General features: G+C 40.1%; 1 protein-coding gene across 2 annotated transcripts in view; it reads right to left on the bottom strand.

Annotated features, from left to right (window-relative positions):
- Positions 1-6,975: 6,975 nt before the first annotated feature.
- The window catches only part of LOC309889447 (spindlin-Z), an 81,064-nt gene continuing 62,730 nt past the window's right edge, over positions 6,976-25,309 (bottom strand). For both annotated transcript variants that reach the window (XM_082782297.1, XM_082782298.1), the window contains exons 4-6: positions 12,006-12,259; positions 11,111-11,344; positions 6,976-8,123 (exon numbers count right to left, since the gene is read on the bottom strand). In XM_082782297.1, the coding sequence (XP_082638423.1) occupies positions 7,924-8,123; positions 11,111-11,344; positions 12,006-12,259 (688 nt within the window). In that variant the 3' untranslated portion in view covers positions 6,976-7,923. The remainder of the gene's footprint in view (positions 8,124-11,110; positions 11,345-12,005; positions 12,260-25,309) is intronic.

Here is a 25,309-nt window from a genome sequence, read left to right on the forward strand (position 1 = left end):
AGAAAAATACTGCGCCCTAATGTTGGAAAAGCTCAATAGTGGGGGATGTGAAGAGGAGTAAAAACAACAACAATAGGAGTAACAAGAGAAGAGGGGGGAACTGTGAGAAATAAAGTTGTGTTTTTACAGTGGAAAATTCCACCAACCTTGCATATTCAAAAGTGATTGCACAGGCAGAACAGTGGCATAACAGTGGGTGGTATGTTAAGCAGATAAGGGGACAGTGGAAGGTCCCGCTGTCCCAAAATAAGGAGGATGGCTAAGAAAAACAAGACAAGCTGTTGCGGAACAGCAAAAAATACAAAAATCATAGATCCTTCGAGTCACAAGAGACGAAGAAAAAAAGGGGGGAAAAGGAAAAATTAACAGTTGGTCAAATAAAATTGTACATATATGGTATAGTAACAAGCATCGAGTAGTTTGTGAACCTGTAGTATTCAGCCAATGAGGAAACGGGAGGAATTAAGCATTGGGTAATAGGGATATAAGGTTATGATACACTACTGCTGCGCACTCCTGCTTGCAGGACACCCATCACTGCAGTCACAAATAAAAATGCTACTTCACTGAGATCCTCACCTGAGCCTGTGTTATTGGCTGCAGATTGTTTCTCACAGTGGTACCCCATTCCTTTATGAATAGTCTAGTGAAAGAAGAACATAATGCTGTGCACTGGGGAAACAGAAAACTTGATAAAGCATTTACAGAAGTCAGTTATTAGCAGGAATATGGTAGAGACTATTGGCTCAGTCACTGAAAAGCGTGAAATATGTTGTAGGAATTATCCAAAAACAATAATATTCAATTTAGAAAAAGTACTGAGGGGCAGACACCTGGAGAGTATTGGCAAATAGACTTTACTGAATTGCCAATAAAAAGGGTGGCTAAAGTATTTGTTAGTCCTCGTGGACACATATACAGGTTGGCCTGAGGTTTTTCCGTGTCATACAAATAAGGCAAGAAAAGTAGTAAAAGCTTTGTTAAAAGAGAAAATTCCAGTATTTGGAATACCTTTGGGAATATCATCAGATAGAGGTCCACATTTCATAGTCACGGTAGTTATGGAAATAAGCAGACTATTAGGCATTAGCTGGGATCTGTATACTCCCTACAGGCCCCAGTCTTGTGGACAACATTTCAGTCTGTACGAGCTGTTGTACGGACGACCATACCAAATACACGGATTGCCAGGAGAAATGCGAGTGCAAGGGGACAATGATATGAGAAATTAACTAATTGTTCTTGGGAGAGTTTTTCAAGAATTGAATGAATACGTAATGTTGAATAAATCTTTAGGTCTTGATTCCCCAGCACACACATTCCAGCCTAGAGTTGTCAAATCCTGGACTTCTGAAGAAAAGTGGAAGGGACTGTTTCAATTCTTGTTAACCGCATATACTGCAGTTACATTAGCAGGAAAAGGACCTTGGATGCATTATTCTCAGATTAAGGTGACGTCAGCATCATGGTAGATAGAAGCAACCGCACCACTTAAGACAATAATTAGAAAAATCCATAGAACAGAATCTTGATACCGAGTCAGAAAGACATATGGATCTCTCTCTGATAGAATAATAGAGACAAATACTACGTTTAGTTAGATAGAAGGAAGTTTAGAAACTTTGTATGTGTAAATGTAAACTCATGGTACGCATATGTTGTGTAAATGACTTAGCTTAGTATGCATGCCTAAATTGACTATTGACCTATCCACAAACATCGGAAGAACATGAAAGACCATCGGTAGAAACAATTGTGCACACATACTTTAACAAGTTCTGGGAAATAGTGTGAATATGTTAATTTTTTTTTGGAAAGCGAACAAATATATATGTTTTGATTGTATATGACCCCTGTAGCCTGGACAATTCGGCACACACTAGATGGAGTGATCCCCTGTGCATCCAGCGCCACAATTAAAGAATGCCTGCTTTCTAAAATTCCAAATTGAGTCTTAGAGAGTTTCTTTGACCAACTTTTACAGTAACAATCTCATGGACATAGTTTGGATGTATACAGTGGGGATAAGTACAATAAGCAAATTAATTGAATCAGCAAACCCATGGGACCAAAATACTCATTTTGAGCTGATAGAAGGGACTATGAAAATAGCAAATCAAACTGCTTGTTGGGTCTGTGCACACTTCCTTTAACATGCCAAAAAGTTGGTGTGTGTGGGGGTAACCTTGGTTGTTATCCCAATTTCCACTAATGTGAGTTGGAGGAAGTTATGGACTGGGACCCCCCCCCCCCCCTTTAATGTATCCATTGAAGTAGAGACTCAGGAATGGGAAATAGACAATATAGATTCTCAGGAACCTTATTGAACCTTACCATATTTTCAAAGATGTAACCCTCCTAAAAGAACTGATGTTAGACTGCAAATGGGAAAATATATTTGTAGGACATATGACCAATTGTAATTGGACTATAGAAAACTCTATTCCCATAGTACATGGGAAGCTATCCTCATGGCCTGTTCCCAGAGGAAAGGGGTGGTTCTAGATCTGTGGAAAGACATCTAGGAAAGCATTGCCCTATAACTGGTTGGAAATTTGTACCTTGGGAGCAGTAGTACCTAATATAACAATATTGAGGACTTTGGGTCAGAAATTTTGGCTCAGACAAAAAAGGGATAATAGGTGTTAGTGAATTAGAGAAGGTTATTGTAAACATTTATAATAGAAAAATTGTGAATCAGACCACTGATGCAATATTGGCTTTATAACGAGAGATTAGCAGAAATTTCATTACAGGACAGAGTGCCTATGGATATGCTTTTAGCCTCGCAAGGGAGGCGTATGTACAGTCCTTAATACAAGTAGGTGTGTGGTATGTGGATCAGACAGGAAAAATGATGACAGACTTGAATGAAATTTGGAAGCAGACCAAAATCCTACGAGGTTCAACAGAATGACACATCATTTGGAATTTTTAAAATATGGAATTGGATGACATCCTGGTTTCCTGATTTAAAATTATGGGTGAAGAGAATTTTAGTTGTAATAATTACGCTACTGATTTTTAATTTGCATATATGTATTGGTACAATGTATCTGCATCTGCTGTTCAAAGCTAATCTACTAGAAAGGACATTAGTCTTGAATACAAGAATTATTTTGATCATCTTTCTATAACTGTGTGTATAATCATCTGTAAGATGGTACAGTGTTAGGTTGTAGTTGTTGCTCTAATATGATGATGGTTGTAGTTTGCTCACTACAAACCCTCAAAAGAAAAGGGATTGATACTGAGTCAGAAGGACATGTGGTTCTCTCCCTGGTAGAATAATAGAACCAAATCTGAAATGTTTTATGAACAGACAGCCCAAATCTCTTCTGTGTTTAGTTAGATAGAAGGAAGACTAGAAACTTTGTATGTCTGATGCTACTTTACTCACTAATTAGTCAGCCTTATCTGTAAGACCATACATAATTGTATCTCAGTATAGGGGAATGGAACAAGGTAACCCAGGCCTGGAGGATGTGTCTGAAAAGAATAGGTGAGGAACTCATGGTATACATAGATCCTTGGATACATAAATGACTTAGCTTATTATGCATGCCTAAATTTAAACAAGATAAGAAATAATCTGATGATCTGAGCACGTGCAAGAACTGGGTTCTTGTGCAATCCAGCGAACATAGTGAGGAAGACTACTGACAACCACCAGAGACCCCCCAAAAGAACACCAGTGGAATCAGACACGTATGTCAGAGACGTTTATATATTTTAATGAATTCCAGTAAATAGCATGAATATGTTAAATATTTCTTGGAAATCCAATGAATATGTATGTTTTGATTGTATATAACCCCTGTAGCTTGAACAATTCGGCATGCACATTAGGTGGAGTGATCCCCTGTGCTTCCAGCACCGCAATTAAAGAATGCCTGCTTTTTAAAACTCCAAATTGAGCCTTAGAGAGTTTCTTTGACTGACTTTTATGGTAACAGTATCACTTAAACACTGACAAACACTTCTACTGTACCCCACTGCTGAACTACTGCTAACAGTTTGAGCTATAGTGCATTCTGGAAATAGAGGCTCCCTCACACTTACATAACCACCTGAAGAGGAATCTTTCTGCCTTTGGTGAAATACAGTTTAAACATTATGCTTTACCTCAGTTGAATTCTATCTTATCAGTGTTCCTACTTACTTGACAAAGAAAAATAAATTGGCTAAGCAAGCAAACTTATTTCATAGGGGAAAGTGTTATACTGGCTCAACATTGAAATACTAAGTTGTTTTAAATTTATTTTTTTTAAATGAAGAAACTGCTTTTTCACAGTCTGAAGTCACATCACTACATTTTGCTCATGAGAACAAAATTTACAGTCATGAGTTGCACATAAAGGATTTATTTTAAACGTTTTAAGGATAGAGTTACATCATAATTATAAAAATTACTTACAGAATTAAGTAACAGATTTAAAGTGTTCATACTTCTAAATGCAGAAAACAGGGAACTGTCTACATTGTTCGAAATAAAATAAAAATAATGAAATCGAGCTCTAAAGATGAAGTCATTACCTAATTTTAAAATGTGAATACAAAGACCTCTGAACTATACACATACCAAGAACCATCCAAATTGCACTAATGAAAGATGTAAAATACAAAAAGCACAGCATTTTTAAGGAACCCAAAACTGCTTTTATAATAATTTTTCCCTGAATCATCTGTAATATATTCTGTCTGAAGATAACGCCTCCCCTTTTAAATAATTCATTTAAAGAAGGCTTATGCCTATTGCAATAAATAGGATTTTCCCCAAAGTATTTCAGTCTTCATGCAGTCCAACTTATTTTAGGGTTTGGCATTCAAAAGAAAAAATGTAGTGTTTTACTAATCAGTTGTGATTTTATTTGTTCTTGAACAGAATACGTGGTCCCTTCAAATGCTGTATGACACATACAACTGGAAAATTACCTTCTGTTGGCACCATGCTCGCTTCACCAGCGCATTTAATCCTACTAACAACCATTAAAACAGCACAATAAGCAAATTCACAAAAAACTGAACACACACACAAAAAAAGAACAAAACCCAAACCTAAACATTATAACATGCAAATTCAGTTTGTTACATTGAACGTTCTAACATTCTAAGCATGCAAAAAAAAAAAAAGATGGCCTGGTTTTAAGTTTTTTTTTTTTTCCTTTTTAAAAGTTTTAATTGGCAGCTTGACATCACGCACACAATACATAACAATACTACAGCAGGTAAATGAGAGAGGCCAATAACTTTTATACAAAGATCCATGTCTTGTGCCATCACAAGCCCTATGATAAATTTGGAAAGTAATGTTGCACCCCTAGAACAAGGGACCAACATATTAGAACCCCTAGAACAAGGGACCAACAACCAGGTTAATGAAAGCACTGCATGCAGATCTGAAACATGAGCCTAAAACAAAGCCCAAGCAGATGGCAGGGAGTGGAATTAATCTCAAGCTACAAAAAGGTGGTTTAAGCTATAGAAAATAAACAAAACAACAAAAAAATCACAACCTAACAACAATAACAAAATTAAGAAAAAAGATTAAAAGAATAAATCATGCAACAGACAATGACATCTAAAAACTGCCATAAATTTGACAGTTTAGAGATTATATTCTAATTAGCAAAATAAGTGTTGTATTAGTGTCTTGCATAAAACCCACACGTAAGCTTAATGCTAAAAGTGTTCCAGTAAACCTCAGCTATTTCAAAACAAACCTTGTATTCCTTAGAAGTATAGCCCAAAATTCACTGTACTAAGTTATTCATGTATCTTGTGTATAATCAATACACTCACTCATTCTTGTGCCACAAATATCAACTGGGGCTCACGGAGCCAGGCTCAGCTTTAAGATTTACATGCAGGACTCGTAAGAGTCAATAGAAAGCACATAACAGATCTGCAGGATGAAAGCACTGTGTTGCAAATCTGCTCACTGTTCAAAATACAAGGAAAAATTTATGACTTAGGTACTTAGTGCTTAAGTACTAGATTGAGAAGCTGTGAACTGAAAGACAATAGTCTGCCTTTGGTTGCCCATGATGAAATACTGTACAGAATGCAATATAGTAGCAAGGGACAAAGGATTAAGGTATATTTATATGGTATTACCATTAAACAGCATAATGAGGCACAGGCCTTAAGGCTAAAATATGAAATCAGGCAAAGAAAAGGACAGAAGGGGTCTTAAACCACTTAGTTCTTGGTATCAAGGATACCCACAATAAAGGTCAGATCTCTGAGTAACAGCACTTCTCCTGCATCCTTCCACTAACTGCATAAAGTTGGATACCTATGTATTCCTTCTTTCCATCAACAGTGTTGACTGTCCTCATGTACTGTGTTTCTGTGAAGCTGTACTTTGAACCTTGTAGAGCTCTGCTTTAATGTAAGCATGATAATTTTGCTGCTGTGCTTATCCTTGTTGCAGCTCTGTAGCTTTTAAAAGCTGCTACACTTAAACAACAACAACATAACCTTGATTTAGAACCAACTTGCAAGATTAAAACTGTGGAAGGATTTGTCTGTTGTGGGCTGCTATTTACATCCACAATCTAATGCAGATGACTGAACCACTGAGACTGCCTATAGCTTCCATTAGATAGTATACCACTGGCATGCAGAATTCTAGTGTTCATAGAATGAAATTCACGTTAATAGCATACCTCTAAGCAAGTATACCACCAAAGGCAACAATGGGTTTAAGCTGTAGATTTGTCTGGTCACTTCTTACATGGAAAAGCCAGAAAAACAATACATTGGGAACATGCCTTCTTGAACCAAGATGGTTAAGAACAAAAGAAAATTAAAAGAAAAAAAAAAAAAAAGCAAAGGAAAGAAATATAGCAGACTGAGCAGAAGGCAACAAACGCTTCTCCTTCTCTAAAGGAGGTCTTCAATGTAAAAGGGCCCCACCCCCACCCCCATGATTGTATTTACCATGTAAAAGATTAATTACTCTTAGGCTTCTAAATCCACACACAAATATCCAGTTTGCTAGGTTCTGATATTAAATGAGAAACTAGAGATTGCCAATGCATAGTCTAAAGTCTTCTTAAGTAGTATATATACTGTTAAACTTGTGGCACCAAACACTTGGGTTTTGCTAAGAAATGTGTATAACAAAACAAAGTACAACATTTAGGATTGAAGGCAGCTTTTTTTGTGTCTATTTTACTGGTTCCTACAACTTGTAAAAACTGGGCCATTAACCTGCATTTTCTAATTAACTGGTTATACAGATTAAATATATTTTTATACTTTAAAGCGTTTACACTGAAAGGTGCTTAAGTCAAACAACTGATATTCAACTGCTCTGTGACTACTAAAAACGCACAAGTATTTCCATGTACCACAAATTCTTAAAAAGCTTAATGTTAAATAAAGTGTAGAAACACAGTAATGTTACTTGTGTTAGGCACTCCTTACTGCTGCACAAACCATTCAAACCTTTCAGGAAAGTCACTTCTGTATCAACCTGGAAAACAAAGGACTGCCAGTAGCCAAGAAATTAAATTTAATGTTACAAAAGAAGGTATATCGAAAATAGCAAACTACACTTCCATGTGGCAGCTGAACAGGTGAGTGCAACGTTGAAGAAAGTTAAAATCTATGAAAAAAAAAATAGATTACAATACTAGATTGACTTTATACAGCTTGATTTTGCAGCTGTTCTTTGCTTTTAACTCCCTCCCACCCAAATATATTGACTTCCTTCAAGAAAAGGAGTTCTTATGCAAAACGTATCACGTTCACATAAATGTTTTTATCATTCAGTACACAACAGTTTTGATGACAGAGACTGTGGCTTCACAGGGACATTTAAGCTTTCATTTAACTGAAAAGCAGTCAAGTCTTTGTGTCTACAAATTTTACATTTAATAGTTCTACAAATTTGGCAAAAGTTCATGTTGATGTCTAGGATGTCTTCACCAAATCATAGACATAAATATGGAAATCATCATCAAACTTGATGAAATAGACAGATGGTTTGGCTTCTACTTGATGAATGACCATGCCAGTCCTTTTTGATCCATCTTCTTTGGCATATTCCACTTGTTTGCCTACCAGGCTGTCCACAACTTCTCCTGGTTCCCGTTCTGCAGGAGGTGAATCATCTGTAACACAAAAATACAGCGTACTTTGGTAGACATTTATAGATTTATTTTCAATAGAGAAAACTGCAGTCTTTAAAAGTTATGAGAAATAATCACAAGTTTAAAATGCAGAGTATGTCTAAAACAAGTTGTTCAGACAAACACCTAACTACTGCCATGCTTCTAGAAAGTACAGTCACAGAATTATTATTTTTTTCTTTAAGGTAATGCTATCTTCAATTTTATGAAGTCAGAAACAGCACTTCATTTGGTTAGAAAAGTAATTTTTTTGACATGAAGGTTTACACGCTAGTTACAGAATATATTTGTAGATAATTAAATTTAAACCCCCAGCAGAACAAGACACTGAGTCTCTAACAAAAAGGCAGGCATGCTAGGCGTCCCTCTCCCCACATGCTTTATTCAAAATGCCAATGCAAGCATGCCAGTGCAATAAAACCACATCTTCTAAGTTAAGTGTAAACTCCTTAATCAATAAGGCTGTTAAAAGGGGCTTTTGATTTCACACTGGAATGGATGCTGTTGCTGAAGTCTAACAACATTATTTGCTTTTCTAGCAAAATCTTTAAGGACACAATTCACATTATCTGAAAAAGATCCAGATTCAGGGAAGGGAGTTCATACTTTGGAGTGTCTTGAAAACAGAAGTAAATAGTAGATAACCTCATGATGAGCATGAAGGGAAAAAAGAGCACATGAAAAACAATTAATTCTTAAATGTGGAAAGCATATAGGCCTTTTCCCTTATTTTATTCCCTTATAAGAAAACAAAGCAGAACTATTAAAAGCAGAAATACCTTACAATCCTTGTTAAGGTTTTACACAGAGAACACATTACTTGGAGATGCCTGCTTTGAAAGAGCTCGCTTTATTTGTGACCATCTTATTCCTAAAGAAAGTTTTTTTAATTTATGGCTCACTTTTTTCAAGCCACAGATATATTATTTTTGTGTTGCAAATCTGCTCACTGTTCAAAATACAAGGAAAATTTATGACTCAGATATTTAGTGCTTAAGTACTAGATTGAGAAGCTGTGAACTGAAAGACAATAGCCTGCCTTTGGTTGCCCATGATGAAATACTGGACAGAATGCATCTTTTTTTATAACTGTGTATAATCACCTGTAAGATGGTAGTACAGTGTTAGGTTGTAGTTGTTGCTCTGATATGATGAGGGTTGTAGCTTGCTCACTACAAATCCTCAAAAGAAAAAGAAAAAACCCATGTTTATTACGTAATTACCTTCTTTCATTCCCTTCACATGAACTCATTATCAGTTCCCCATTCAATAGTTATTGAATGTATGTTTGTTTTCCTACCATCAGAAATTCTAACTCAAGCAAGATAGCTTTTCTGTTTCTTATAAAACTGCATGATAATTTTCACTTTTTCTTTTATTCTTTCAACATGTCAGTTTCTGAGAGGAAAATACACTGAGCCTCACTAACAATGAGAACTTTGCATTAGGAAGAGTAAATATTTTTTAAGGTGGAAATTTAGAATGTTGTATACAAAACCTGATATTAGTGAGGAAGAGTTTCATCCTTCCCCAATTAAATATATGGTAATGTAGCAAAAATAAATACTTGCATAACTTGCTGTTACTATCCTTCTTAAACTTTTGAGCATGATCTCTAAGTAATATCATAGATTTTTGTACTGCTTTTGCTATTAATGTTGTTTGCTGTTCTTATAGCTTAAAAGGTAATTTTGTTTTCTAACTCATTAAATTCATAAGAATTTATGTTAGACACCTGCTTTTCTAATATAGTAATCACTACTGTAAAAACTAATTAAACAGAACTTTTAAGGAAAACACAACAAACCATTCACAACACATAAGACTTCAGATGTAAGTAATCAATATGTTCATGAGGATAATTTAAGACATCCCACAATCCAGTTTAAATGTGAGCATGTACAAAATACATATACACTTTTTTCAAGCCACAGATATATTATTTTTTGGTAGACTGAAAAAAAATAAATCTAAAGATGTAAGATTACTACAGAGGCTACGCAAGTAAGTGCCACCTGTTCACTCAGCCGTAAGACTATTTATCATCAGTGCTAGATCTGAAGGAAGACAGTCTCAAACTCGATGAATTAATTTTAACTAGTATTTATGTAGTGCATTGCATAACCAAACGCTAATTATCTAATTATTAATTCACTTTAAAGCTAAAATTGCCTCTCTGTCAGAGAAGTGCTTTTTAGGTGCAGGGAGAGTACAATATTTTTGACAATTTTTTTATTTTTTATTTTATATATATATATATATATGTATATATATATATATACTGGCTATCCAAATCTCTTGAACGATATTGATTATGTGAAAATCCTTCTATATTAATAGGAATATCACCAATAATTTTCACTTCAAGAAGGGAAGAAAAAATATCCCTCCTGACCTATTGAAACATTTTTCCTGTTACTGTGTTTAAACGTGAGAGAAAATGAGTTCTCAAAAGTTCTTTCCTCTAAAGAACTACTCAATAACTTTCCAAACTGAAGATGCCCACTCAAACTAAATTAATCTGCCTGTTTTAGTTATCCCCAAAACATTATCCTTAGAAGAACTGCTTTAGAAATCCAAATCCAGAGCCTGTCAAGGAGCTGTGACACTTTTATAAGAAAACAACAGTGGAAGGCTTCTAGTTTGTCAGTTTCCAGTTAAAAAACTCCAAACGTTCTCTCTTCCACAAAAGTATGTACATCCATCAGAATTAGGCATGACTACAGAACAGTATTTTCCTGTATTTATTGCATACTTCACCACTGATTCAAGTGAAATATTTCAAGAGTTAATACATGTGTATTTTCTGTTGTGCTATAGTTTTGATACTTTTAAGAAAATGTAAAAAAGGGAGTAACAAACAAGACCCTTGTTTGTCATCTCTCTTTTCCATAAATAAACCATAAGCCAAACAACAACACAAAGAGAGATGCCACTTTCTAAAAGAAGTAAGTAACTGTCCTACTCACTGGAATCAGGCATAATGCGAAGGTCACCTTCTTTATAATCATCTAAGAGCTGGTACATGTACAAGACAGGATCTTTCTCATAGGTAATATAAAACCATGTGTTCATAATAGGAGCTCGAGCCAAGACCATCCCCCTCCATTCATCTTTTGAGCCATCCTCTGTCTCAAACATATGTTCCACAGCTTTGCCAATCATTGTGTCTGCCAGGTGGGCATCGCTAATTCGAGATGAAGCTGAAATGACATAAGTTCATAAATCCATTGAAAAAATACAGATGTAAGTCTTTGTCAAAAATAATATTTATCCAGATTCATTAATAAATTTGTTTGAAAGTTAGTCAATTCACATATAAATCAAATACTGTCTATTCCAGATAGTTGAAGAATAAAAATCTGCAGAACTTTAGGAATTATTTTAACATGTTAAAACTTATTAACATTTTCCAGCACTGTACACCTCCCGGTCCAGATTAAACAAACTGTTATAATGCAAGGTAAAGGGAGACCAATATAGGCCATAGCAATAAATAATGTCTGTATTTTCAATATTTGTATTGTGGGGGGAGGGGAGAGGAGGAAGAGAGGCTAATCACAGAGCAGCTCTATGAAATTATTAATGAAAGTGTTGGGTTTGGTCACCCCTAACCCCATTCTAGAGACTACTACTGATCTCTTTGCAGTCAGGAAAAACAAGATCTTACTCCATTCATAAACGAGTAATTACTAGGGTAAACTTGAACTTTGTGAAAATTTGGATTATCTGCAAAGTGACAAAATGTGATTTAATAAAATTTATAAATATTCTGATGTTATCTTCAGGGAAAGTCAGGAGAGATTAGTGGAGAACATTTAATATTAAATTACAATATATGCATATATAGGAATAACCTCTTACCAACTCTGTCTGGAAGGACTTCAAGTGCTGAAACTCTTTCATCTTTGTGCAGTTCTAATCCATACACACAATCAAATCCATCATACTTTATAAGATAGAGAGAGGGATTTACAGGAACTTGATCAAGAACTGTGCCCTTCCACTGTGTTACGGGTCCACTCCCTTCTTTCCAGCCATGCTGTATTCTGCAGCCTACAATGTTTCTTCGTGGCTGAGAAATAGGTTTGCTTGGTCCCACATTGTTTCTATGCTTTCTGTACACAGATACAAACATAGTATTAAACAAGTACATACTCAAAATTCTACTCTGTATGCTTTAAGAAGGCAATATATTATTATATATTAATTAAATTAAAATTATAAAGATGCAATAAATTCTAATACATACAGTTTAGTGCACATTTTTCAAATTAGGGTATAAAGCATATTCTATTGTACTGGAAAAAGAAAAAAAAAAAAAACATTGAAAAGTAACAAAACACTTTCAACATTTTGTATAAGGTTGCTTTCATAATATCAGTTTCCAAACCTAGCTTGCTTAAGCCAAAAGAACTATTTTACCTAGTGCAACAATGAACATCAAAACTCATTTGTTAAAACCCTAAATCAGGTCTCAAAGAGCAATGTTACCTGACAGTACTATAGCTTTGCTACTTTGTTGCTCTCTGCGGAACAGTAAACATAATTCCCTTACCACAGGAGGAATAAGTTAGTGGAAACTTTAGTGATGGTTGATTAAAATTCTTCAAGGCATTTGTTTTCCCTAACCTGTGTTGTCACCTGAAAGAAATTTCACTTCCCTCTGCACTTACAGGTATCTTTGACTTCAAGTGTTTTTAAAGACATATTGTAGTGACAATATTCTTCTAACGTTCCTTTTTAGTACAACACAAGAAAAATTATATGCAAAGGTAAAAGTAATAAAAGGGATAGCCCTTAAAGTAGAAAACAGATTAAATATACTTTTTGCATTTCCTCAGTTTTTTAATGCAACTTGCATGGAAAGATTTCCGCTAGTGAATATCAGTTGTTCAGATAAAGTCATGTAAGCTATTTCACAGTTTCAAACCACTAAAACATTATTACACAAGTTTTATTCTACTCAGATTAAAAAACAAAACAGTTTCAAATAAAAAAACATGAGTGTTTTTTACAACAGTACATTGGTGATAAATGTATATTATATTTATTTATTTTAGCCTGTTATGATATACATATTAATTCCTAAAATGATATTTTGAAGGTTGCCTGATTAAAATTTTCATGAATGTTAGCTAATTCCAAAATAATTTTCTGGATTAGTTAATTAAATGGCAGTAAAATATACTTTAAAACATACTAGTCATGCAATTTCTAAAAAATGAAAAATCAGTTGCAGAAAACAACATCCACCCTTAGATTAGTGACAGTGACCAAAGAGAAATGTCTCCATGAACAATGAAAGCTCATAGAGCAGTCCATGTATGATAGAGTTCCAAAAGAGACAAACAGCAATCATACAAGTAAAATCTCATAACCAGTCTTAAAGAATAATGAAAAACAGTACATAAAATTATTAATGCTGAAAATGTAATCATAATTCTATTAAAAATAAGATGTACAATTCCTTCAGCAGTTTGCCCCACCTCCAAATTTTCATTCTTCATGAAGATCTTAGCAGAGTTCCACATTATCTTTTGTCAAATTTCACTTTTGTGATGATTTAATCCTCATCAAGGATGTCACCCTGCAGTTCATACTCCTAACTTGGATAACTGATTATTATAGAAATGCTAACTTCTATTCCACTTAAGAGGCACTCCCCTGCAAAGTCAGTTCTAATTTTACAGAAACTTGAACACATGCTCAAATTCTAGTTTTTGATCAAATCTTACTTTTTTTTCTAAATATTCCATTTTAAAGCATCCTAACAGGATAAAACTTAACTACTACTGAAGCTAAAAAGTTAAAATTGAAAAAGGTAAAATAATGTTCATGTTTAAATTCATGTTTATGTTCATGCTTAACTATGCATTTTTACTTTATGCCTATAAAGCATAATCATAACATTTAAATTTGCACAATTAAGTGAAAAGCTTCCATATTTTTTAAAAATATCATGGAAAAAGACTACATAACTAAGTTCAAACTGGTAATTACCTTTTAAAGTACCTTGGAGAAAGCAAAAAACATTGTAAATGCAGTTACAAGTCAAACAGCAGTTAGGTATACTCACAGTTCAAGTTATTCTTTGTGTGACAGCTGTACTACTGAACAAATATTCACTCTAATTTGTAGTCGCTTATATTGCAATAAATTCTTTTCTAATGAATAAATTGTCAAAGAAAAACTACTTTTGCTTGCACGTGAACATGTGCTAAGAAAGAATACATACGTTTCTAACTCACAACAAATAATAGCTATCAGTATGCTTTCAAATAAGACAATAGCAACTCTTAAACCATTTTTTCTCAATAATGTGTGTTTTTTGTTTTGTTTTGTTTTGTTTTCTGATGTGCAGAGTAATACAAATGTACATAATTTGTGGTTTAACCTGGCAGGCAGCTAAACATCACACAGCTGTTTGCACACTCTCTTCTGTACCCCACAGTGGGATGGGGGGAAGAATTGAAAAGTGCAAAAACGTGTGGGTTGAGATAAGGACGGTTTAATAAGAAATTAAAAAAAAAAAAAAAGGAAAGGAAAGAAAAAACCCACACAATAACAACAAAAAAGCATACACAAAACAAATGATGCACAATGCAATTGCTCACTACCAGCTGATTGATGCCCAGCAAGACCCTGAGCAACAGCAGCCCTCCCCCAGCCAACTCCCCCCAGTTTTTATCGCTCAGCATCATGTCATATGGTATGCAATATCACTTTGGCTAGTTTGGGTCAGCTGTCCTGGTTCTGTCCCCTTCCAGCTTCTTGGGCACCCCCAGCCTCCTCCCTGGCAGGGCGGTATGAGAAGTTGAAAATCCTTCACTTACTGTAAGCACTGCTCTGCAACAACTAAAACATCCCTGTGTTATCAACATTATTCTCATCCTAAATCCAAAACACAGCACCATACCAGCTACTAAGAAGAAAATTAACTCTATCTCAGCTGAAACTAGCACAATAACCTTTTGAGATGCTATAATCAGAAGACCCAAGTAAATATTTTCTTTCTGTTTTACTGGAAATATCTTTAAAATTCCACAAAGGTTTGTTCTTAAAGACTGAGATAATATTTGAATTCCCTAGACATTCAATATTTAAATTTCCCTATGTTATAAATGAGGTCTCAACTCAATCTGAATTATGTAATATTTATAAAACAAATATTTCTAAAAGGTATAAAAGGCAAGCACTGGGTGTGTGGGGAGTCTACACTCCACCAAAATGCACACACGAACATCAAACATTCTTAATATACAGAACATTGCTTTACATACTAAACCCGAGTATGCCTATACATACGTACAATCAGGAAAGGTAACAAACAATCCTTTAAGTTCCATGACTTAACAGTCTCCATTTTCCATTCCTTTTGAGCGATATGTCTCGCTTTAAGTTGTCAAGCAACTCGGTCTTCAGGCCTTATGTATCCCGTTCTTCCCGGGATCGAAGAAAAGCATATCCATCTCCTTTTCAAGACCAATAGGCCTGGGTCAAAAGGCACGTTCAGGTCAACAGGGGGCGTAACAGCAAAAGCCTTCGATGGCTGTGGAAGCAGAGGGGCCGATGGCATAGCAGTTGGATCAGTAAAGGAGCCCACAGCTCCCTCACTGTCTGGCAAACCACATGCTTCTGACTGTGGTCCCACAGGCCTCTTTAAGGCCTCAGAGATTGCTTGCCAGGTGCTGAGCAATCCCACCGCAACCTTGTCATTTTTAGTTACAGAGTCCCACACCTTGACCTCAGTTTGGTCCCATATTTCAGGATCATAAACTGTCCAATTGTTAATAAGGAGAATAAGCTGTAAGGTTACCAGGACAGTCTTTGTTCCTAAGGACGTATGATTCCCCATAATGCGCAACTGCTTACCAGTGAGAGGCAGTTGTGTGCACAGGTCTGCTTCTCTCAGCTCGAGCTTCTCTCCAGCTCCAGTGCACCTATTTCCAGCGACTTTCTGTACGAGCTTCTCTGAGCAGTTTGCTGAGTTTGGCCGAACCTATCTTCATGAGGCGATCAAAGTGCCTGTTCCCGTCCTGGTCTCCATTCTGCCAGCCTGTTCCTCTTCACTCCTTTTTCCTGCTTCTTTATTGATGACATAACTTCATCGTGTTGCCTTCCTTTTTTCTTTTTTTTTTTATCTTGAGGGCAGGGTCCCCTCTTATACCCTTCTCTCCACAGCAGTTCTTTTCAAAACAACTTTTCATTGGTCAAACAACTTTGAATGTAACAACAACAGCAAACACCTAGAAACCTCCATGCCTTAATGGCTGGAGAACAAGAAACCCTGAGACTGCATGGAGTCTCCTGAATCACCCTTCTTTGTTCCCTCTAAACTCTTTTATATTCCTGATGGCTTCATCCTTAAGAGTCTAATGTTATCTCAACCACGGGGCTTTCTGACCCCCATGGCCACATTCCCAAATCTCCCCCTTCTTTATCAATATCAACCATTTTCAACCAAAGTTATTAAGCAGGTATTCTTCATTATGGCACCAGGTGGGAGGGGGAACGCTCCGCCTAATACACACACACTAAGGGTTACTGGCAGTGTGTTTATATTAGTGGGACAAATACATATTCATTTCATTCTCTGGAAGAATCATTAATGTAGGTTCCTGCCCCTATTCACATGCATACTGGAGTCCTAGGGTAGTCATCCTGTGTACTCTGGTGGTCTCTTGAAGGCTTCTAAATCTTGAAGAAGACTTCTTGATGAAGTCTTCTAAATTCCTGACCCTTACTTTCTTTGACAGACATCAGCGGTCAAGCCAGTTCTTTCTGGTTCCATTATCTATGCACAGTCTTTTACTCCCTTATCTTTGGGGTTGTTAACATACAATTGTGCTAGCTAAGACCTAGGAATCAACATCCTTTATCTTGTTCCCTGTCTGAAGTCCCCCCTTTGCTTTATCCTAGGCAAATTCTTTTGCTTATAACACTCCTTGATTCAAAGTTTTCATAAAATTCCTACCAGTTTCTACAAGGTGCTTGATTTTGTTACACTTCCAAATTTCATAATCACCTAGTCCTTTTATGCAGCACGAAAATGTACACTCTACTAATATACAAGTTAAGAATACTACTATAAGGAAGATACATGTTCCTATAAACAATTGCTTAAGCCAAGATAAGTTGTGTAATGTTATAAATGAAGTCTCAACTCAATCTGAATTTAGTAATATTTATAAAAGGGCAAGTAAACAGCGCTGGGTGTGCAGGGAGTCTACGCTCCACCAACACGCACACGAGAACTTCGAACATTCTAAATATACAGAACGTTGCTTTTACATACTAAACCCGAGTATGCCTATACATCCTCTACATATGTACAATCAGAAAAGGCAACAAACAATCCTTTAAGTCTATTACTATCAATGTCCTCCATGACTTATAACAGTCTCCATTTTCCATTCCTTTTCTTGATTACAAACACCGGAGAATTCCAGGGCTAGTCGTGGGAACAATACATGTATGTCTCACTTTAAGTTGTCAAACAACTCGGCCTTTGGGCTGTCGGATAACCCAACCGAAAGCCCCAGGACAAACAGACACAACGACCAGCGTTCTGTGCCGTAAGCCAACTTATTGCTGCGTGACATTATCTTATATAGTGTCAAAGCCTCCCACCCAGGAACCCAGGACCCCTCCCACTGTGCTCGCAGGCACCCCCAAACACTTCCCCTCGTGCACGCAGGCACAACCCAGAATAACCCCACATCTCCCCCCTCTTTATGCAGTAGTGCACCCCCTTTAACCCGTTACGCTAAGCGTGATTTAATCATAACTATTTAGGGACGAGTATCCGTCCCAGGAACAGGTGGTGATAATGGGAACCCTTCATGATTTTTGGTGAGAATGGTCAGCAGGCTGCAATTCATTATACTGCTTTTAGCTGTTTTTGCTTTTATACATGCATATACTAGCCCTATCACAATGAATACTATTACTGGTAGCAATATTGTTTGCAAAAGTGATTTAAGCCATCCTTCTAGATGAAAGCCTAGCCCTTCGAAAGTTGCCCCCAGCCAATTCTGTTCTGCGTCACGCTGCTCTTCTTTTATTTTGTCTTCCGCACAATTGCGTCCCCGGCAGAACGGCTTCTTTTCCGTCCTCCGTCGCATGCGTGGTGCCGTCCGATGACAAGTGTGTTTCATGTGTCAGATTGATACCTGCCTGCACGGTGGCATTGATACGGATGGTAGTCAGCTTCCTTCCCTGGCAAGCAGCAGGCAGGAACAACCCACAAAGTGTCCCATTGGGTACTGGCTCAGCAGACCATAGGTTGTAAGTGTATGGCGTTGGAAATAGCGGAGCGGTCCGGTAGCCCACAGCATACTCCTGCCAGTAGCCCCTGTACACTGCAGGGCACAAGGCAAGGACAAGCAGGAGTTGCTTCGTTCAAGCCCACTCTATAGTGAGGGCAAGGAGTTCATCCCATTGTGGAAACGCAACGTGGGGCACAGACACGTAGCCAAAAAGCAGTAGGTGCTGCAGCTGGCCCTGATGTAGAATAATAATAGCTCCCTGTACCAATTGTTTTCTGGCCCGAGACTGGACAGCGGACTTGTCCACCCCTGCTCGATGGGGGTTGGGACCCACGCTTATGGCCGAGACGGCGGGTCCCTTTTCGTCCCAGCGTTGGCGTTTCCCGACTGCCCCCCCCCCTTTTTTCCTCTTTGTAGTGGGTTTACGTGACAAGGTTTTGGTAGCAGGGGGCCATAGGGGTGGTTTCTGTGAGAAAGATCTAGAAGCTGCCCCATGTTTGGGAAGGGCCCCATCGTTTTCCAGAGCTGAGCCAATAAGTGATGTTGTTTTGCGCCTCTGTGAGAGCATATTTAAGACAGGGAAAAAAACGCTGCGCCACAAAGCAGCCAGGAGAGTCAAGGGAGTGAGAAAACAGCCTTGCAGGTGCCAAGGTCAGTGTAGAAGGAGGGGGAGAGGTGCTCCAGGCGCCGGAGCAGAAGTCCCCTGCGGCCTGTGGTGAGGACCATGGTGAAGCAGGATGTCCCCCTGCAGCCCATGGAGTACCACGGTGGAGCAGGGTTCCATGCTGCAGCCCGTGGAGGAGACCACAGTGGAGCAGGTGGCCCTGCACCGACGGAGGCTGCGGCCTGTGGAAGACCCCTGCCGGAGCAGATTCCGGGCTGGACCTGTAGCCCGTGGAGAGGAGACCACGCAGGAGCAGGTGACCTGGCAGGAGCTGCTGCCCGTAGGGGAGCCAGGTTGGAGCAGTTTTCTCCTGAGGGATGGACCCCGTGGTACGGACCCATATCCGGAGCAGTTCTGGAAGAGCTGCTGCCTGTGGGAAGCCCACGCCGGATCAGTTCATCAAGGACTGCATCCCGTGGGTGGGACCCCACAGCACAGGGGACGAGAGTGACCGAGAAGGAGTGGCAGAGAAGAAGTGCTGTAGACTGACCATAACCCCCATTCCCCCGTTCCCCTGCACCGCTCGGGGGGAGGAGATGGAAGAGGGTGGATGGGGGGGAAGGTGCTTTTGGTTTCTTTCCTTTGTTTCTCACTTCTCTAGCTTGTTAGTAATGAGCAATAAATCTTACTATCTTCTTATGCTGAGTCTGTTTTGCCCGTTACAATAATTATTGCGTGATTTTCTCGTCCTTATCTCAACCCTTGAGCCCTTTTCACATATTTTCTCCCCATTCCTCTTTGAGGAGGGGGAGTGAGAGAGTGGCTGTGGTGGAGTTCGGCTGCCCACTTGAGCGGAACCACGACACTCTTTCACTTCCCCTTTGCGTTGTGAGCACTCCCGAGCGCAGTGGCCAGACCGCCCACACACCCAACAATGAACATGGCTGTTTTCGACCACAGGTTCCCTTTTCTTGGGACATTCACGAGCTACGTGACCACGCTGTCCGCAGTGAAAACAACCACCAGGATACATCTGGAGGGCAAACGCCTGGAGGGCAGACGTGACTCCCATCATCTGCTCACTGAGGGCAGCAGCAAGAGGTTGCATTTCCTGAGCCTTGCCAAACGCACAGACACGAGCGATAAGCTTGCCCGCGCTTGCTGAAGCTGGAAGTGCTGCAAGAGTGGCCTTGAATTCAGGCAGAGCTCCCGTTCTTAAGCATTCCCTCAAAAAAACATCTTGCACTTCCAGTGGTAAATTACTGCTTGCCACAGCTGTCTGCACCCTGTCTGCAAAGCGCCCAAAATGTTCCTCAGGTTTTTGCTGAATATGCAGATAACTGGGAGTCGGGCTGACTACAGCATTCATCCGCTCTAATGCTCTGCAGCCCAAATCGGCGGCGGCAATAAGCACAGGTTGCAGCAGCAATAATTGTTCCTGCGGAGTATTCCACCGCCCTCGTCCCAACAACGCTTCCCCAGGCAAACCATGTAAAGGATCCTGGGGGTTCGCCCATGCACGAGCCATTAAGGCTTCGCCTTCCTCTTCCAGCAAAGACTCAAATATGGGTACCTGCGCTGCCGTCAGGCAGGCTCGGGCAACCTGCCGCCAGTCAAACATCAGGGGCCCTTGCAAAGCCACCGCATCCAACAAAACCTGTGTCTGTGGGCTAGAGAATCCACCCTCCTGTACAGCCTTTTTTAACTGTAGCAGCATCTTATAGTCTACCGGCTGCCACTGATGTCCCTGAGACCCCGCGAAAACAGGAAAGCACCCTATCCGCACAGGACTTGGTGTTATTTCACAACCCGAGAGAAGACATTCTCGCGCACTGATAATCCATTTTTCCCTTGCCTTCTGCACCTCCTCACGGATGTGCATCGGCTGTCGCGAAGTAGCCTGTCTAGGATCCCAAGACTCCTCATCTGTTGAACTCTCACTATCCACTCATTCTCTCTCTTGGGGCGCAGCACCCGACGGAACAGGAACGCGACACACGGACGATGGTAGGGGCTTCTCCAAAAAAGACTCCACCCGTGCTTGCACCCCCTCCCGCTTTCCAGGGTCAAACGCCGGAGGGGCATACAGCGGCAGCCGGAGGGAGCCCGAAAACACCGGCGCCTGCCCGGATGCCACCCCTACCCCTTCAGGACCCCCGGCAGGGAATAGGATAAGGGAGCCCTTCTTATTTACCCCCCAAAAGGACCCGTCCGATGAAGTATGTACCGCGTTCCCTTCTGCCGGGGGAGCACTAGGCACTGCTATTTTTTCATGATCTAACCGAACTCGCAGGGGGGCCACAAGGGGGTTCCCACCTTCTTCTTTCTCCTGCTCCACATTATTTTCATCTCCCGATAGAGCCTCCTCCTTCGCCTGCCCTGACCCCTCCTTTAGATTGTTATTTACTGGCAGCTCCACAGGAGCCCGCTTATCCTCACCATCCCCATCAGACAAAGGCGTGCGGTGCACAGCAGCCCACAGGCATGTCACGTTGGCTACCTTTTCCAAAACCACTCGCACCGACCCATACGTCGGAAATAAAGTCAGCGCCTCTTTGTTCCCGATGCAGGCGCTATCAAATAAATCCCGTCCCACCATTTCTAAAACGGTCTGTCTCAGGCAATGGACAGGAGACTGCCAGATTCCAGCGTGTCACCCAGAACAAGAGGGACTGTACGTCCTTCTTTCGTAGTGTTATCCCTACTTCCTTGGCCAAGGATTTAACAGTACTCACCATCTCATCGACTCCAGGCCCCATGGCCACCCGCGTACCTAGCACGTACGCACCACGCCTAACTCGCGCCAACCGGTTTCACGTTGAGAATTGTATCACGTCGGGGTCACCAAATGTCAGATAACCCGACCGAAAGCCCCGGGACAAACGGACACAACGACCAGCGTTCTGTGCCGTAAGCCAACTTATTGCTGCGTGACATTATCTTATATAGTGTCAAAGCCTCCCACCCAGGAACCCAGGACCCCTCCCACTGTGCTCGCAGGCACCCCCAAACACTTCCCCTCGTGCACGCAGGCACAACCCAGAATAACCCCACATCGGGCCTTATGTATCCTCTTCTTCTCGGATTGAAGAAAAACATATCCATCTCCTTTTCAAGGCCAATAGGGCCTGGGTCAAAAGGCACGTTCAGGTCACCAAGGGGCGTAACAGCAAAGGTCTTTGATGGCTGTAGCAGCAGAGGGGCCAGTGGTGTAGCAGAAGGATCAGTAAACAAGCCCACAGCTCCCTCACTGTTTGGAAACCACATGTTTCTGACTGTGGCCCCACATGGCTCTTTAAGGCCTCAGAGATTGCTCGCCAGGTGCTGAGCAATCCCACTGCAACCTTGCCATTTTTAGTTGCAGAGTCCCACACCTTGACCTCAGTTTGGTCCCATATTTCAGGATCATAAACTGTCCAATTGTTAATAAGGAGAATAAGCTGTAAGATTACCAGGACAGTCTTTGTTTCTAAAGATGTATGATTCCCCATAATGCACAACTGCTTACCAGCGAGGGGCAGTTGTGTGCATGGGTCCGCTTCTCTCAGCTTGAGCTTCTTCCCAGCTCCGATGTGCCTATTCCCAGCGACTTTCAGTACGAGCTTCTTTGAGCAGTTTGCTGAGCTTGGCCAAACCTATGAGTTTGTGAGGCCAAACCTCACTTCATGAGGTGATCAATGTCCCTATTCTTGTCCTGGTCCCTGTTCTGCTAGCCTGTTCCTTTTCATTCCTTCTTTCATAACTTCATTATATCGTGTTGTCTTTTTCTTTTTCTTTTTTTTTTTTCTTGAGGATGTAATAAAGACTGTATAAAGAATTTGTCTATCAAACCGGTGGGGGTAACCGGATAAGCTGTTTAACCTCTGTAACTTGACTATCTCCAACCGCCACATCCTGTTGAGCCAACAATTGTGATAACTACCTGCTGCAAGGTAACAATTGCAGTAACTGAAATGCCCAAATAAGGAAAGGACAATCAATCTGCAACGCAGAGGAAGACTATGACCTTCATCCCCATGACCATCAGAGAGCCCGTGAGGACCCCCTAGCAACTGTTTCCGCAACCGCAGAAGGAACCAGGATGTGCCACTCAACCCGGGACCACTAGACAATAAAAGTGGACCCTGGCAGGGGTAAGGCACACCGTTGGTGGAGCAAGAGACTCCCCAGCTGCCCAGCGCTGTTTTGCCTGCTTGACCACTTGCTTTAATAAATTCTGTTTTGATAAGTACAAACGACTTCTGGCTTTTATAACAAGGACAGGCTCCCCTCTTATACCCTTCACCCCACAGTAGTCCGTTTCAAAAACAACTTTTCATTGGTCAAACAACTTTGCATATAACAACAACAGCAAACACCCAGCAACTTCCATGCCTTAATGGCTGGAGAACAAGCAACCCCAGATTGCATGGAGTCTCCTGAATCACCCTTCTTTGTTCCCTCTAAACTCTTTTACATTCCTGATGGCCTCATCGTTAAGAGTCTGATGTTACCATCAACCACAGGGCTTTCCGACCCCCATGGCCACAATCCCACATCTCCCCCTTCTTTATTAATATCAACTATTTTCTTGACACGAATTATTATGCCATATATTACAGTAATCAAGAGGTCAGTTTGTTCCATAATTCTCAAAAACCCCAGGAAGTGTCATCTTGAACTACCTTATGTAAGATCTTGGTCTTTTCCAAATACTTTTTTGAGATCAGTCTCAATTCATCCTGCTTCATTTACATACATACAGCAACTAATATTTATTAAAGTGCATACCTCCCCTTGGGAGGCTAATAAAAGGTCTAGTTCCTAAAACATTCTTATTGATTTATAAGGCCTGCTATAGAGTATCTCAAAGGGGCTTCGTTTTTCCTTGGTCCTAGACCTAGTTCTAATTCTAGGAAGTGCCATGGGTAGCGCCTGATACCAATATGTTGATTTCTTGACAGATTTTAGCAATGTATTGTTTTATCAAATGATTCTTTTTTTTTTTTTTTCCACTTGGCCACTCACCTGTGGCCTATATAGAGTGCGTAGTTGATAATCAATCCCCAGCACTTTGCTGACGTGTTGGGTCAGTTCTGCAGTGAAGTGTGGTCCCCTTTCAGATGACGTTACTGAAGGTACACCAAAGCTCAGTATAATTTAATTCAACAATACTTTGGACACTTCTCTGGCTTTGTTAGTTCTACATGGGAATGCTTCTAGCCATCTGGAAAAGGTGTCTGTTAGTACCAATAGCATCTAAACCTCCCTTTTCTTGGGAGTCTGAAAAAATCTATTTGCCACTGTTTCCCAGGAACATTTCCCTTCTCTATTGTTCCCATTTGGGGTTTGATTCCTGTCTGTGGGTAATTTTTAAGACATATGACACCTGTCTGACAATGGTATACAAATTAGGTCCTATCCATGTCCTACTTAAAAACTGTTATAAAATTTCAGCTCCCCAGCATGTTTTATTATGTTCTCCAATTACCACCCAATATACATGGTCTGTTCTGAAAGTAGTAAGACTCATTTAAAAAAAAAAAATATTCATGAGAATAGAACAAACAATTAGAATTTTTCAAAGTAGCACCCTTCCGCATCTACACACTGCTGCCAACGAGTTTTCCAGTTTTCGTACGCCTCCAGGAACACCTGGACCGGAATGCTGTTTAGCTCCCTCGTCACGGCCTCTTGAAGCGCCTCTACCGATGTGTGATGCTTCCCCTTGAGTGTCGATTTTATTCTCGGGAACAGAAAAAAGTCTGGCGGGGCCAAGTCGGGGCTGTAGGGGGGCTGAGGCAGCGTTGCCACCTTGTGCTGAGCAAGATACTCCACTACGCGAAACGCTGTGTGGCTCGGCGCGTTGTCATGGTGCAGCCGCCAATTGTTGATGATGGCTGGGCAGACACGAGCAATGCGTTTTCGCAGTCTTGTGAGGACTTCCACGTAAAAAAATGCATTAACTGTTTGTCCGGGTGGTACAAACTCTTTGTGGATGACTCCATGTCGATCAAAAAAGCAAATGAGCATGGACTTTTGCTTGGATTTGCTCATTCGTGCTTTCTTGGGGCGTGGGGAAGCAGGGGTGTGCCATTCTGTGCTCTGCCGCTTACTTTCCGGGTCGTATTCAAACACCCACGTCTCGTCACCGGTCACTACATTGTCCAAAAAGTTGGGCTCCTCATTCACATGATGAAGAAGATCCTGGCAGATCGCTTTCCGGTTGGCCTTTTGCTCCTCTGACAACACTAGCGGCACAAACTTCGCACACACTTTCCTCATGGCTAAGTTTTCTTTCACCATCTCAAAAG

The sequence above is a fragment of the Aythya marila genome (genome assembly GCF_965140915.1).
Source record: "Aythya marila genome assembly, chromosome: W".
NCBI lineage: Eukaryota > Metazoa > Chordata > Aves > Anseriformes > Anatidae > Aythya > Aythya marila.